The sequence below is a fragment of the Poecile atricapillus genome, chromosome 7 (genome assembly GCF_030490865.1).
Source record: "Poecile atricapillus isolate bPoeAtr1 chromosome 7, bPoeAtr1.hap1, whole genome shotgun sequence".
NCBI classification, from domain to species: Eukaryota; Metazoa; Chordata; class Aves; order Passeriformes; family Paridae; genus Poecile; species Poecile atricapillus.
In genome coordinates, this window is record NC_081255.1 from 8,810,796 (window position 1) to 8,825,013 (window position 14,218).

The 14,218-nt window shown below is 56.8% G+C and overlaps 1 protein-coding gene across 1 annotated transcript in view; it reads right to left on the reverse strand.

The window, feature by feature from the left end:
* The window catches only part of LMX1A (LIM homeobox transcription factor 1 alpha), a 42,947-nt gene extending 30,202 nt beyond the window's left edge, over positions 1-12,745 (reverse strand). Inside the window, exons 1-4 of the mRNA XM_058842337.1 lie at positions 12,631-12,745; positions 11,491-11,686; positions 11,124-11,238; positions 10,350-10,536 (exon numbers count right to left, since the gene is read on the reverse strand). Of these exons, the coding sequence (XP_058698320.1) occupies positions 10,350-10,536; positions 11,124-11,199 (263 nt within the window). The 5' untranslated portion in view covers positions 11,200-11,238; positions 11,491-11,686; positions 12,631-12,745. The remainder of the gene's footprint in view (positions 1-10,349; positions 10,537-11,123; positions 11,239-11,490; positions 11,687-12,630) is intronic.
* Positions 12,746-14,218: the final 1,473 nt, after the last annotated feature.

Sequence of the window (14,218 nt, forward strand, 5' to 3'; positions counted from 1 at the left end):
ATGGAAAAAAAAATGCAGCTTCGGCAAGATGCATCGTTGGTTGACTTTTGCTGCACTTTTCCAGCACAAGGGAACTAAAGGGAAAGGCGTAGATTTGGGTGTTGTTCCATCAGCACCTTTCACCCACAATGTGCCTGATACACGTCCTGGGCTGATGAAGGAGACCTGCAACGCATCACCCCAAAATGAGGCTGCTTGGCCTGAGAATGGTGCTCTGCAGGCATCAGGCCGGGGAGGGAAGGATCACGGCTGATGCTTGGAGACAGAAGTGCCAAAACAGGCAAAAATAAATCAGTTCAAGGTGGGGGTATACTTACTCTAAAAGCCAAGGATTCAGGGAGTTCCTGGGATGTTTTGTTATGTGGTTGGAAATAGCATAAAGACATTATTGGCAGGGAAACTGCACTTCCTCTGGAGGATGGGGATGGGCCATCCCAGCAGAGCTGGGATTTGGGCCTCTGCTTTAGCAGCCAGATTCATCACTTCACGTCCTCCTGCTGGGATAAGGACGGGTGGCATCAGCGCCTCTGAACCCGGCTGGCCACGGAGAAACAAAGCAACGCCATGGAACTTGTTGTGTCCCACACAGTGGGATCCTGGCATCCCAACAACCCTCCCCAGCCCAGAGCATCGCCCCCAGGAGCTGGGTGAGGCAAACAGGGCATCTGGCACAGCAGGGGCCAGAAAAATGTCACGCCTGTCATGGGGAGCCACTGTTATGAGATGGTGAGATGTTCCAGGTGAGATGTTTATCCACTGCCAAGGATAAACATCTCACCTGGAACTGGATTCACCAGGCAGGACCCTTCACCCACTTTCACCCATCTCTGAAGTCTTCTTTCATTAGTTTCTCCCCATCCATCTCCAGAACAGCTCCTCCCATCAACGTGGGGTTTAATGTCCTTGAGGTAATGCGTGCAGGAATCCTCTCCTCCTTTCTGGTTAGCCCTCCTCCCCAGATCCAGAGCTGAAACAAGCTCAGACTCAAGAGCCCGACCCACAAGACTTTAAGCTTCATTAAACTTTTATGCCAGTCCACTGAGGTTGCTCTCTCAGCCTCTCATAATTACGGGTGCAGAGGGAAGGAGCAGCATCCACCTGAGCAGGCATTGAGAAGTTTCAGGCACTTAATGATTCCCTAACCAAGCTCCCACATCCAAAGCGCCGCTTAAAAGGGTCTGCTCGATACCACTGCTGCGAGCTGCTGGCCAGAGGAGATGCCAAGATTTCAATCATTCAGGATTTCAGTTCCCCATCACCAGCCCAGCTGGTCACTCCTCTGGCACAGGTGGGACTCCAGACACAAAAGCCTGGGTCATCCCACCACTCCAGAGTCCACAAACACCCCAGCCAAGAGGATGGCTGGGCTCAAGGACACTGCTCAGGTGAGCAACATCTTGCTCTCCCTGCAGCGAAAACTTGGGAGTTTGGCATTTCCATGGGGCAATTCACATCTAGGCTTGGCTGAATCCTGGGTGAGCCTTTTCCTCCCCTTCAGCCCTTGCAGGAACCTACAGAAAGTGGTCTGTAAGGGGAAAGGAGGCTGTCATCCCCTCCTCAGCACCCAGCACAGGGCTGGGGTCCTACACACCTGACAACAGAGCACAGCTGACATCCCCTCCTCTCCTGTTGATTCTCCAAGACCAGAAATGGAAAAGATGCCCGGAAAAGATGCCCCAGAAGCATGTCAGAGGGCTGTTCCAACCCAGGCTCAACACAGAAATCATCAGGCAGGACTTCTGGGGTTGTTTCTCAACAAACCACCTCCACTAGCAGCACCCATGAATTTAATCATCTCAGTCACCCCAAACTCGTGACATTGCCCTCCTCCCATTTGGAGAAACCACTGCAGGGGTTAATAACCCTTTTCATAGCCAAGATGCAGTTTTCCAGAATTAAAGGCTTAACAGAGCCAGCGAATTCTAAGCAGAAATTTTGCCAACAAAAGCACCCCTATGATTTTACCATGGCAGGGGTTGGAGGCAAGAAATGACAACACTGACCCTTTCAAACCAAAAAAGCTGCTGCAGCCAAAAACTGCCTCCAGGTCTCCCTTAACCTGTTTCTCTCTCCTTTCCAAATTTTTCCAGCCAAAAGCTTCCCTGAGCTTTCAGTAGCAAAGAGAAAATTCCCACCTTCCTCTTCCTGCTCAGCCACCTTGGGCTGAAATGCAGTGAAAAATCAACTTATAGCATGGCCCTACTGGCCTCAGGCAGGAAGGAAGGAGTCCTTGGACACAGAGGCTCCAGGTCCATCCAAGGATCTCTGGAGCACAACATCAGAGGAGAGGATGCACCTCCCAAAGAGATCAATTACATCCAAACAATGGATTCTCCAGGAATCGCCCTCGCCTCTTACGCTTTTAAGACCCCACTTTTCTCCCTTACAGGGCAGGGAACCTTGCCCAGAGGGATTTTAGGGGCTCTCCACCCCACTGAGATGGTGGTTGTCATTCCAGAGGAACAGACGTACCGGGGAGGGGGATTTTGCACGGTGGCAGCGGGGGCGGGGGACAATGGAGCGACGGTCCCGTGAAAAGGGATTTGTTCCGCTGTCAAGGACGGCGTTAGGAAATGAAGCCCACGAGGGAAGGAGAGGGGTAGGGAGAGGCGAGAGACAATGTGGGGACAGCAGTGACAGGAAGACAGCTGGGGAGGATCAATGCTGAGCCCCGATGGGCTCGCAAAGAGCAAAGACTGGTCGAGGAAGCGTCCTCCAGCATCCCCTGCCCTTCCAGGCGTTCCCTCCAGCATCCCCTGCCCTTCCAGGCGTTCCCTCCAGCATCCCCTGCCCTTCCAGCCATTCCCTCCAGCATCCCCTGCCCTTCCAGCCATTCCCTCCAGCATTCCCTGCCCTTCCTTCCAGGTGTTCTCCCCAAGGAAGAGCAGGATGTCTCCATGCAGGGAGAACCACTCATCTGCATCCAGGGAGCCACAGGGACCCTCTGACATTGCTGCCTGCTGGGATGGGCTGGGATACAGAGGAGAGGGGTTCTCCTACTGATCTGGGCCTTCTCCTACCAATCTGTACTTTAATCATGCCAGTTTGTGCCTGGGAGGAGCGGCAACACAAATTCTGGCTCACCTGTGGTCAAAGGTAGCCCAAGGTGGAAAAGACAAAGGCGAGGGTGATGTAAAAATTAGGCAGATCTGGAGAGACACAGAGGATTCATATCCAGCATCCAAACTCGCTCAGCAAGATGCATTTTTTCAGATAGATTTTTATTTCCAGCTCCATTTCACAGGTGACAGAGCCAACTCTCAGTTCTTTCTCTTGCATGCAACCACAGTCCATCGTACCCAGACCAGGCACTGGTGCAGAAGACCTGGCCCCAAAAAACAGGATCATATTCATGGGCACTTGAAACACCCTACTGAAAACAGGCAGGTGCATGCAAGTAAAAGGCAGCAGGAGAAAATAAATTGTTTGCATTGAACATGACATGATTTCACCCCTGCACTCAGAAACTCACACATCACCCTCCTGAAAGTTCCAACCTCTGTGGGAGAAACTCCCCTTTTCAGCCAGCCAGCCTACAAAACATCCAACACCTGAAGGATCCCTGACAAGCTGAAGAAAGTGGTCTTTTGTTAATAAGACCCCAGAAAAATCCCAGATAAACAAGAAGACAGAGCCACCAGACAGAAAACCCCCCAAATAAAGGGAGCTGGGTGCCATCAGCCCAGCACTGTGCCCTGCACAGTCCCAGCACGGCACAGCTCAGCCTGCCCCGCGCCTTTTGCAAAAGCTTTGGCATCTCGCTGTCCGTAAATATTTGAGGTGGGAAGCCAGGAATTACAGAACTCCTCTCCTGGGTAACCAAGGTTTGACCATCTCAAAAAACACCCAGAAAAAAACCCTACAAAAACAAACAGCAAACCTCAAACAGAGCTGCAATGAGATGCCTGCCGGTTTCGCAGAGACACGTAAGCCAACACGGGTGCATCCTTTGCCCCTGAGGGCCAACAACCCCAGGAGAAGATAACCACAGACCAGCTGGATTCTTTCTGCCAGGAAGCAGGATTCCATCCAGGATAAAAGTGTTGAGGAACAAAACTACGGGCTGTCACAGGGTTTGCCACGACAGAGAGCGCTGCTAGCCCTCCCCATCACCCTTCCCCTTCTGAAATCTCAAACAAATGCACAGAAATTCAAATTTCTCATGAAAGCACATTTATACTAAAAAAAAAATAAATAAATAAAAATTAAACTGGTTTGACCCCAGTATTTTCCCCTAGTAAAATCCAAATATTTTCCTCCCTGCTTTAAATATCTTCCTCACTCCTGCTATGGAGGAGGTGCTTGATTGAATTGCAGGTAAAGGCACAATCCTCCAGCCCAGGCCCCATCCCTGCTTCTTCGTGTTTGCATCCACAGGGGCTCGAGCCAGAGTCAAGAGAGCACAAAGAGACAAAGAATATCTTCAGAAGAAAAATACCCAGGGCAATTCTCATTTCCACCTCCCTCCACCTTGGCTGCAACCTCCTCTTCCTCAGACATGGGGAAGAGAACCATAAGGTTCACCAGGAAGTGAGGAACCGTGAATCCAGTTCCAAAGTGCTGGGTTTTCCCCCTTCTCAGCCAGAAGCAGGACCAGCACCTTTGTGAGCAGGAGATCAGCCCTAAAGCCCAAATTCCCTCTTCTCTCGCTCCAAGGCAGACGGGGCTTTGGGGTCCTCCTTGCCACATCCTGGGGTGAGCGTGCAGCACCAGAATCAGAAACTGCTGTGGGTTTGGGCACATAGAGGCCATCCCACTGCTGCCAGTGGGGATGGGGACAGCCAGCAGAGATCAGAATCCTGAGGAGCACATGCAGCCACTGGCAAACCCCGCCGGCATGCTGGGCAGCCTCAGCACAGCTCACACCCAGCACCGCCATCCGCTCCCAAATCAGCTGGAGTGGCCACCCCATCAGGTTCAGAGCCTGCTGGAAGGCTCCCTGAGGAAGCACCAAGAAAGAAACTGAGCTGTGGGCTCTCTGAAATCCCCAGCTCGGTAAATCCCTCCCCGAGCCTGGCGGCTGCGAGCAGGTGAAGAACCGGCGAGGCGAGGGCTGGCGAGCTGGGGCAGGAGAGGACCCCAGCTGTCTCTCCAGCTGGTGGAGACAAAATTCTCATCAAAACGAAACAAACCCCTCTTTCTTCCCCAGTCGACTTCTTTCTGGTGCCTTCGTCGGGACTGCAAAAACCTGAAGCGATTCCCACAGCTTTAAGACCCCCACCAGGGAGCACCAGCTCGTAGAGTGGCGAAAAGAAGGTTATAAAAAAATAATTGTAATGAGTCCAAAATGAGATGGAAGAAACCATGAGGAGTCCCAAGGATGCTCAGGTCTGATGGTACCAACCTGCAGTCTCCAGGATCCCACTGCCAATGGGGTGACCCCAAAACCACTCCTGTCCCCACCACGGAGGGAGAGAGCACAGTGTGACGGCCTTCCTCCCAATCTGCCAAACCTCACTCAATTCCAGGCCTTTCTATGACATGTTAATTGTAAGACAAATCTAATTAAGGGCCGAGAGGAGGGGAAAGACACCAAATTTCTCCATTGCTCCCTTTGGAAAGGGGGAGCCCCACAAGTGAGAGGACAGGGCTTGGTGGAGATGGAGGCAAGGCCTGTCTTGTTTGCCTGGCATTTCCAGCATGGATCCCACAGTGGCCTCTGTAACTCTCACTGCATCCCACTGCTCCCCTGCCTTCCCACCCCACGCCGGCACAAAAAGTTGAGTTAATTACCAAAAAAAACCCCAAGAGAGGCAGTGCCTGGTCCCAGCCCAGCAGTACCAACCACCCCTGGTGGGGATTTGGCTGCCCCACAGCCACACTCCTCCCAGCCCACAGGGAGTCCACACTATTCCTCCAGGAGCTGTGGGTGAGGACAGAGAGGTGTTTGCTACAGGAGATGAGGTCTAGGAGGGGATGGAGAGCAGGCAAGAAGCATGGGAAGCACTAGAGGGAAAGACAGAGATGGGAAAAGAGAGACCACCAAGAGGGACATCATGCCACCGAGCTGGCACATGCTCTGCCACCCTGTCCAGGCCAGCCTGACTGCTCCCAGTGCCTGGCCAGCTGGAGAAACCCAAGTCAGCATCATCCTCTCCACAGGATGCTCTACAAGAAGGGAAACGGGCCTCCAGAGAACAGGCTGGACTGCAGATGGGCTGACCTGTGGCTCTCTGGAGGGACAGTTCTTTCCCACCAGCCACAAAAAGCACAGAAAGTCCCACTTCAAGTGAGAGAAGGGACTGCAAACCACCAGGACAAACCCACCACACCTGGGACCTGTGCTAAGGTGTCCAGCACCATCTCCATTCGATCCATCTGGGATAATTCCCCCCACAGCCCTTCGGGGCTGGGGAAGCAGTGCCAGGGCCCGCAGCTAATTGCGTAATTACATTCATTATCCACGTTAGGCAGGATAAACAGCCACCATGCTCCAAACCTCTTCCCCCTCTCTCCTCCACAGCAGCAGCTGCCAGAGGAGCCTCCAGAGGAGGCTGTCCCGAGCCTGCAGATCCATCCCTGGCCTGGCAGGACCACGCTCAGGCTCGCCCACCACATGAAGACGCCGTGCGCTCTTCTGCAGAGCAGAAACACCGTGAGGGCAGAAGGGTTTTTTATTTTCTCCTTTGCAACCGGACGCGACCTCACATTTTAACTCACGAAGGAGGAGGTGGCAGCACCCACACGAGCCCGTGACTCCCTCAGCGCAGGATTTGGGAGGCAGGCGAGGAGAGCCCCGCGACGATGGCGTGGAAGCTGGCAAGAGCACAGAGCCATCAAGCCGTGCGAAGACAGGGCGAGCATCACACAACTGCCTGCCTCGGCCGGGGAGCCCGGCACGGCGGTGGCGGCTCGGGGGCTGCAGCCGCCCCTCCACTGCCGGCGCCCACATGCCAGGCCTGCTCTGAGATGTGCTGGCCATCTGCTCCTGCCAGCCGGGGCTGGGGCTGGGGCTCTGCGCCGTGGCTGGGGACGTGCCAAGCCGTCCCGCCGTCGCCACGCTCCCCAGCTGCGCCCCCCGTCATGACCACACCGCTGTCAGCACTGCCGGCCCCCAGAACCTGCAGTGGGGATCTTCCCGTGCCTCCAGGTCGCCCCTACGTCCTTGGCTCTGCTCGGCCCGTGCAAACTGTGAAACGCCACTAAGCGAGAGGGGGCTCGACGATTCCCATCCTCATGCAGAATTTAAGGCTCCAGAGCAGCCCCTACTCTTCCCCATCGCTTCCAGCATTCCTCCCTGTTTATGGCCAGGTTTGGTGTTGCCCCCCCAAATCTGCCACCACAAAAGCCCATCCCCCTGACCACCACCACCACAGGGGCCCCACAGCCAGGGCATGTCCCCAGGGCCGCTTTGCAGTCGGGGAGCCGGCCAGGGCGAAGACTGAACCTTGTCATAGTTGAGACTTATCAGGTTTGGACAAGCGCCGGGGGCTGCCGCGGGATTCGGGATGTTCTGTAACGAACGTCCTCTGCTCCAAATAGACGCCGTCCCAGGGGCACAGGCTTGAGCCGTCCCTCTCCAGGAGCCCTCCCTGTCAGCGCTGGGGAAACTGCTCCAAGAGTGACCCCCGACTCCCCAAGTTCCCAGGCAGCATCACTATCCGAACTGCCCGTGGGCCCTGAGCCGTGGCACCCCCCCAAGAGATGCCAAGACCTGACCTGGCACCCTCGGCCTTTAATCCATGCCTTTCCAAGTCCTCTCCCAAGTTCTTCCTCTTTGTGAAAGACAAAGAAATGTGAAACATGTGTTTTAACAAATTATTCCTCGATTTCTAGAGCCCAGCGAGTCAGACGCTCGCTTAAATCCTCCCGTAACACTTTCCATGGGTGTATTTATAACCGAAGGCATAGCTGCCGTCTCGCGCTCCCTCATTAACCCTCTGCGGCCTCCTTACAAACAGAGCTCAGACAGAAAAATCCTGCACCTACTCGTCCCTGGGAAAACACCCCAACGCTCACCATCTGGAAGAGAAATCCCTTCCTTCAGTTTTTAAAAAAAACCAAAAACAAAACAACAAAAAAACCCCACCAAAACCAAACACAACCGCAGAACACAGCGGCAGGCTGGATCCTGACCACTTCCCTGACACCCCCAGCATTCCACACGCAGCCCTCCCACCCGGAGAGGCCTCCGGAGCCCGGCTACGCCGCTGCCACCGCGAGGATCGGCCGCTCTCCACCACAAGGAGTGTCAGTCACTTGTGATAATTAACCAGCTCGAGATAATGAGCTCAGTCTGAGGGCAGCGGCTCTTCCTCCGCGCGTCTCGCTCTCAAATCCCTGCTATCGGCACTGGCACCGCAGCCAGGCACAGTGTTCCTACACCCAGGGAAATGCTCAGTCCAAAAGCAGGATGGGTATTTGGGGAAAAAAAAAGGATTTTGGGTAAATAAAGAGTATTATATAAAGCTCGGCAGAGCGCAAAGGGAGCAGTTCTTTGGGACTCTGCTCTGCATCCTCGCCATCAGCAGGTAAGGAGTCGCACCACCGGCACAGCAGAGTGCTGCAGGGAGGATGAAAGGAGAGGGGACACAAACCCCCCACCCTCGTGCTGAAAGAATTAATATTAAATGCAAGGGGACAATGACACGATGGCAAGAGGCAGGCAGGGGCAGGAGGGGAAGAGGCCAGCAGTGAGTTGGGGTTAAAACCATCACACCTCGGGAAACCGCCCGTCGCAGAGCCTGAGTTTCCCAGCTCGGGAAAAAGTCACCAGCCCAAACACAACCAGGAAATAAACCAGGAAAAATGGTGCTATCACTGGACCCCAGGAAAAATTTGTGACATTTTTTTCCCGCAATCATCCTCATCCATCCCAACAGTGAGATAGATGGGCACAGCAAGAAGCCAACCGCGGCACCGATTTCTTTCGCGGCCAACAGACATCACAGGAGGGTTTCAGGTTGGAGCCACTTCAAGAGCTCGCAAGCTGCAGTCAAGAGTAAAATCCACATGTGCTGCAAGCTGGAAAAGGCATTTCTGGGTGACAGTCACCCCAATTTCCCCTTGATGGTCCAAACAAAAATACCGATAAAGCAGAAAATGAGAATTAAATCATGTTGGAAATGTATGGGAACCAGTAGCCAAATTTCTACAGACAAACAAGCAGAGCACCCAACCTCAACAAATTTTTTGCCTCCAAAAACCCACCCCGTGGCACAGCTCTCTCCTTTCCACTCTCACGGCAGCTAATTCTTCCGCTCTTTCGTAAACATTTGAAAACAAGGTCACGCGCACAAATTCTGCTTTCAATTTGCCTTGTATCCATAGTGATTAAACTCAGACCCACAATACGGGATTTAAAGGAGGGGAATAAAACCCCAAAAAACCAAAAAAACCCCAAACCCCAACTTTAAAAAGGCCTGGAGCTGGGCTAGACCCCGGCACGCTCGCCAGCGCGCCGGAGGCCAGGGATGAGAGCATCGACGATCGCGGTTTTCTGCTGTAAAAAAAGGGATTTAAATTGCAGGGCTTCGACAGCCGTGCTATCGCCAGAGCGAGGGATCCGGCCCCCCACCTACACCCTCCTCAAGAAACAACCAGCCCAGAGGCAACAAAAATTTAACAGCTCCGAAACTCGGCCAGGCAGCGGGGTCCGGAAAGGACAGCAAGAGCAGGATGAGCAGGAAAAAACGAAAGCAGCTGCAGGGGAGGAAAGACTCAGCAGCCTTCTCCGCATTCCCACTGGAATGGTTTTTCTTTTAAAAAAGAAAAGGAATTTTCTCACTGTCTTTTCCCCCAGCCTCACATTTCCAAAGGGGGAAGCGTCAGGGCTGGGAGCTTTAACACCCAAATTTCTTCACCATCACACACCCAGATGCAGGAAAAGCCTCTGCGTGACAGACAACACTCTGAATTCAGCAGGGCCTTCCCTGGTTCCTGCTGAGTGCCTCAGTTTCCCCACCAACCAGGGGGGAGAGCAATAGCATTTCCCTGCCTGTGAGGATATTGGGATAATAGCCTCTTCCAGGGCCAGGTCAGGGAGGATAGAACTTTCCTCCCTGCAGATGCTCCGTAGGAAAATAAAGCCAAGGGAAAAATGCTCGGCCCCGTCCCTGCGCAGAGCTGGGGTTAGCGTGGGTCTCCCAACAAAATACCCCCAATCCCCAGGGCACAACCTGAGCACAACGAAACACCTCGAAGAAAGGGGAGAACCGCGGCCGCAAGGAGACCGCGGGGCAGAAGCAGAACCCTCCGTGCAGCGCAGGAAGGGCTGACACCTCCCGGGACACGCAGGGCAAGCGGGGAGCAGCAGCGGGACACCAGTCCCCGCACAAGCTTTTGCTGGGCACTCTGTGGGCGGTGAGAAGAGAGCGAGGGGGGCTCCCCGAGGGGCAAGCGACACTTACTTCTCATAGTCCAGCTTGCAGTAGAGCTTCTTGTCGCGGTAGAAGCAGGTGGTCTGCAGGGGCTCCTTGCAGGACGCGCACTGGACGCACTGCTCATGCCACAGGCTGTCGTTCAGGCGCAGCAAGAACCGGTCCAGAATCACTCGCTGACACCCTTCGCACACCGATTTGGGGGTCGCGGCTCTGCCTGCGGGGAAGGAGCCGGGGGCTGGGGTGGGCGGAGGGAAAGACGGCCGGGGAGAGGAGCCGGGCGAGGGGCGCACGGAGGGTCCCGCGGTTCTCGCTTCCCCCGCACGGGCTCGTGGGTCGCGGGGGGACGGGGATGAGCGGGGAGCTGCTGCGGGATCCAGGAGGGACCCGTGCCTTAGGGCAGCTCCGGGGGGGGCAGATCGCCCCCAATTTCGTTCCCCTTGGAAAGGCGGCAGCGGAGCCGCAGCTCAGAGAGAGGGCGACCGGTCGAAAGCGGTGTTAAAACGAAGATAAAAAGAAAAAGTGAATTATTTATTGCTCGATACGAAGGAGAGCCCTTCGTTACAAGGGGAGGCCAGGGGAACACACAATTTAATGCGATCGCGGAACGAAGCGGGAGCGGCGAAGGCGGGCGCCGGGGGCACACCCCGGGCGAAGGCAGAGGCGCGGCGCCGGGCAGGAACGAGCCGCGGAAAGCTGCCCCGGGCCTCCCTAATTCCCCGTGCCCATCCATCGCTCGGGCCCGCCCGGCCGTGCCCCGCCCTGCGGGGTCCCCAGGAGGGCAAGCGGGGTGCCCCGACTTACCCAGCAAGGAGGAGAAGGGGGTGGCCGGGTCCAGGGCGCTCTGCAAACTCTCCTCCATCTTCAGCCCGTCCAGCATGGTGGGGAGCCGGGCCGGGCGAGGGGCCGCGCCGTCCGCCTGCCAACACAGCCCGGACACACCGCGCTCAGCCCGGCCGCCCCCGGCCGGGGCTTCCCCGCCCCGGCTCCCCGCCCGCCCGCCCGCCGGCGCCGCGCTGCCTCCTCCCTCCCAACGGGAGAACCCCTCGGGGAGAACCCCGGGGCTCGCAGCAGCCCCCCAGCCCCGACGTGGGGAGGCGGCCGGAGCCGGGACGGGAGGATGCGGGACAGGAGGATGCGGGGCTGCCGTCGGCGGGGCTCGGCCGCTTACCTGGGGCGGCCCGGGCGGTGCCTTCCTGCGAGGAGCCGGCGGGAGAGGCGTCCGCAGGCACCGCTCCTGGGGGGTCTTGCGGCGCCTCTTGCCTCCCCGGCTGTCTCGCCCCCCTTCGCCTCCCCGCCGCCGGCGCTGCCCGGGGTGCGGAGCGAGCCGCGGCTCCCTGGACGGCTCCGGAGAGGAGCGCACCAACCTGCGGGGAAGCGCCCGTCCGACTGCTGCCAAGGCACATTTCCTGGAGCTGATACCTCCCTGCCCGACCCCCACCCCCTGCCCTCCCCTCTCCACCCCACTCGAAATAAGTTTCCTCCCCGCTCTCCTGCCTGGCTGCAGGCACCGGCCCCGCCACGCCTCGAGGGGCCGGCGGCCCTTCCCGGCTCCGGGATGCACGGCTCGGCCTGGCCCCGGCTCCGCTCCGCTCCCTGGCTTTTTATCCTTCTTTTCTTAGAAAGCCAAAAAGAAGGAGGAAAGGGAAGAAGAAAAAAAAAAAAAAAGAGGTAGAGGGTGGTGCCCCACCACCGCGTCTCTCCCAGTAATCAAACCGGCTGGAAATCAAGCCCCACTTCCAGGAGAAGCCCAGGCCGGCAGTTTTTGGGGAAAGCCGGTCCCCTGTCCGGCGGGGATGCGCTCCCCCGCGCTGCGCATCGCCCCGGGCGCCTCGCTCCCGCTCCTCCGGAGTGTTTCACCAAAATGAGTGCTGGGAGGAGGAAAACAAAACAAAAAAACACACACACACACACACAAAAACCCCAACCAAACCACAAAAAAAAAAAGAAATAATAACAACAAAAAAAAATCCCAACACCAAAGCCGGAGAGCTGCCCCGGAGGGCTCGTAGCCAGTGATCCCTGGCGCCGAGCGGGGCTCGGTCCGCTCCGGGCGCCGATTCCGCGGGGCCCCGGGGAAGCGGAGCTCCAGCTCCGCCAAACCGCATCGCTTTCGGGGAGGGGAAGCCCGAGGAGGAACGATCCCGCCCGGCCGGGGAAGATGAAACTTGGAGCCTTCCCGCAGCCTCGGCGCTTTCCCGTCCTGCCCGGCACTCCCTTCCCTCCTGCTTTGGGGGGTTTCGCTATTTTTTCGGGGAGTTTCACGGCCCCGCAGGTCGGAGCGCTCCGCAGCGGGGCTGGGGCCGCGTACCTGCCGCTGCCGGAGCAGCCTGGACGGGGATCCGCGGCTTCCCCGGCACGGAGGAGGGCTGGGTCCCCCGTCCCCGGCCGGCGAGCAGGGAAACGGCGGCAGAGCTGCGAGGGACCCGCTGTAGGATCGCGGAGGATGGGAGGCTTTTAGGGGCCTCACCTCCTGTGTTCACCGCTGACCTTGGCACCAGGGGCAGATGCGCTCCCCGCCTCTCTGTGGGGCATCCTCATCACCAAGTGCTCCGCACACACAGATGACGTGGGTGATGCAGGGACCGAGGTCGTGTCCTCTGGGAATTCGTAGGAAGGAGGGAGGCCACGGGTTAGCACAGGCAGCTCACCGCCCTGCCAAAATCCCGTGGGAGAGGGAAACGCGCTCCTGGGACAGCCCTACTGAGGATCCCAGGATAACTCCACCGGGAGTTCGGGCACGAAAGCTTTGGTACTGTCACATGGGTCGGTGTGAAACACCTCTGACCACTTGCATCCAGGAAGGCTGGGCTGCAGCAGGGAGGCACCAGGCTCTGACACCTTTGTCTTTGGCTCTCCTGAAGGTCTCTGAGCAGCTACAGCCAAGTGTAGCCAGATCCACTGGAGCCACCTTGCCAAGTCACCAGCCCAGCAAGGACTGCAGCGTGACCAGGGGCTCCAAGCACTGCATGCTGCTCTTCCTGCCTGTGCAAACCAGTCCAGCTCCAGCACTCTGTCCATCCCACCCACAAAGCTGTGCAGGGCACATTTTCCTTCCACAGCCAGGGCGTGGCAGCCCCATGAAGTGGGAATACCATCCACTAGCCCTGCTAAAATCTGTGTCCCTGTGCAGGGCACTTTTCTTGCAGACTCAGACCGCCCACCTGATTTGCTCTGCTCAGAGATGCAGGAGCAGCTGGGAGGGGAAGTCATTCCTCCCTGGATGTTGCCACCCCATGGTTTTCCTTCTCCTCCTCTTCTCCATATGAGGAGGGTCTGGAGACTGTCTCCTCTTGCAGCTCTCACCTACAATTCCCAGCTTGGTCTACTAGGATCAGGTTTGGGGGCTGTGTAACACCAGGGAGGCTGCAGCTTGTGATTTACACATCCACCAGCTCCCACACAGGTACTGGAGCACACCTGGCCTCGTGCAAAAGGTGATCACCAGGTGAACCAGTAAAATATGCAAGGAATACACTCCAAATCCCCTCACTCACAAAGTTGCACCTTCAACACTTACAAAACATGGGGGGAGCATTTCAGGCAGCTCACTACAGCCTCTGAGGACCAGTTTCCATTATTAGCTCACTCAGAGCTGAAGCAGGGGCAGAAGCCCACAGCACCGGCAGCCAAAGAGAATTAAACCAGAGGAAAAGCAGGTCTTGCCTTTCTCCTTCTAGCTGTAGGGTCTGCAGGCAGCCAGGTGTTGCAAAAGGTGGGTGTTGCTGGAGAACTGCATTAAACAGAAGCTGCCAAGCAAATTAACAAGGCCACAACGCTGGCAGAGGGGCTGCACATCCTTCCCCAGCCGTCTCCCCGCTGGGGCTGCCCAGCTGTCGTGTTTTGTGCAGGTCCCCACTGCTCACTGCTGGAAGGGGATCAGCAGCACTCGGCTCCCA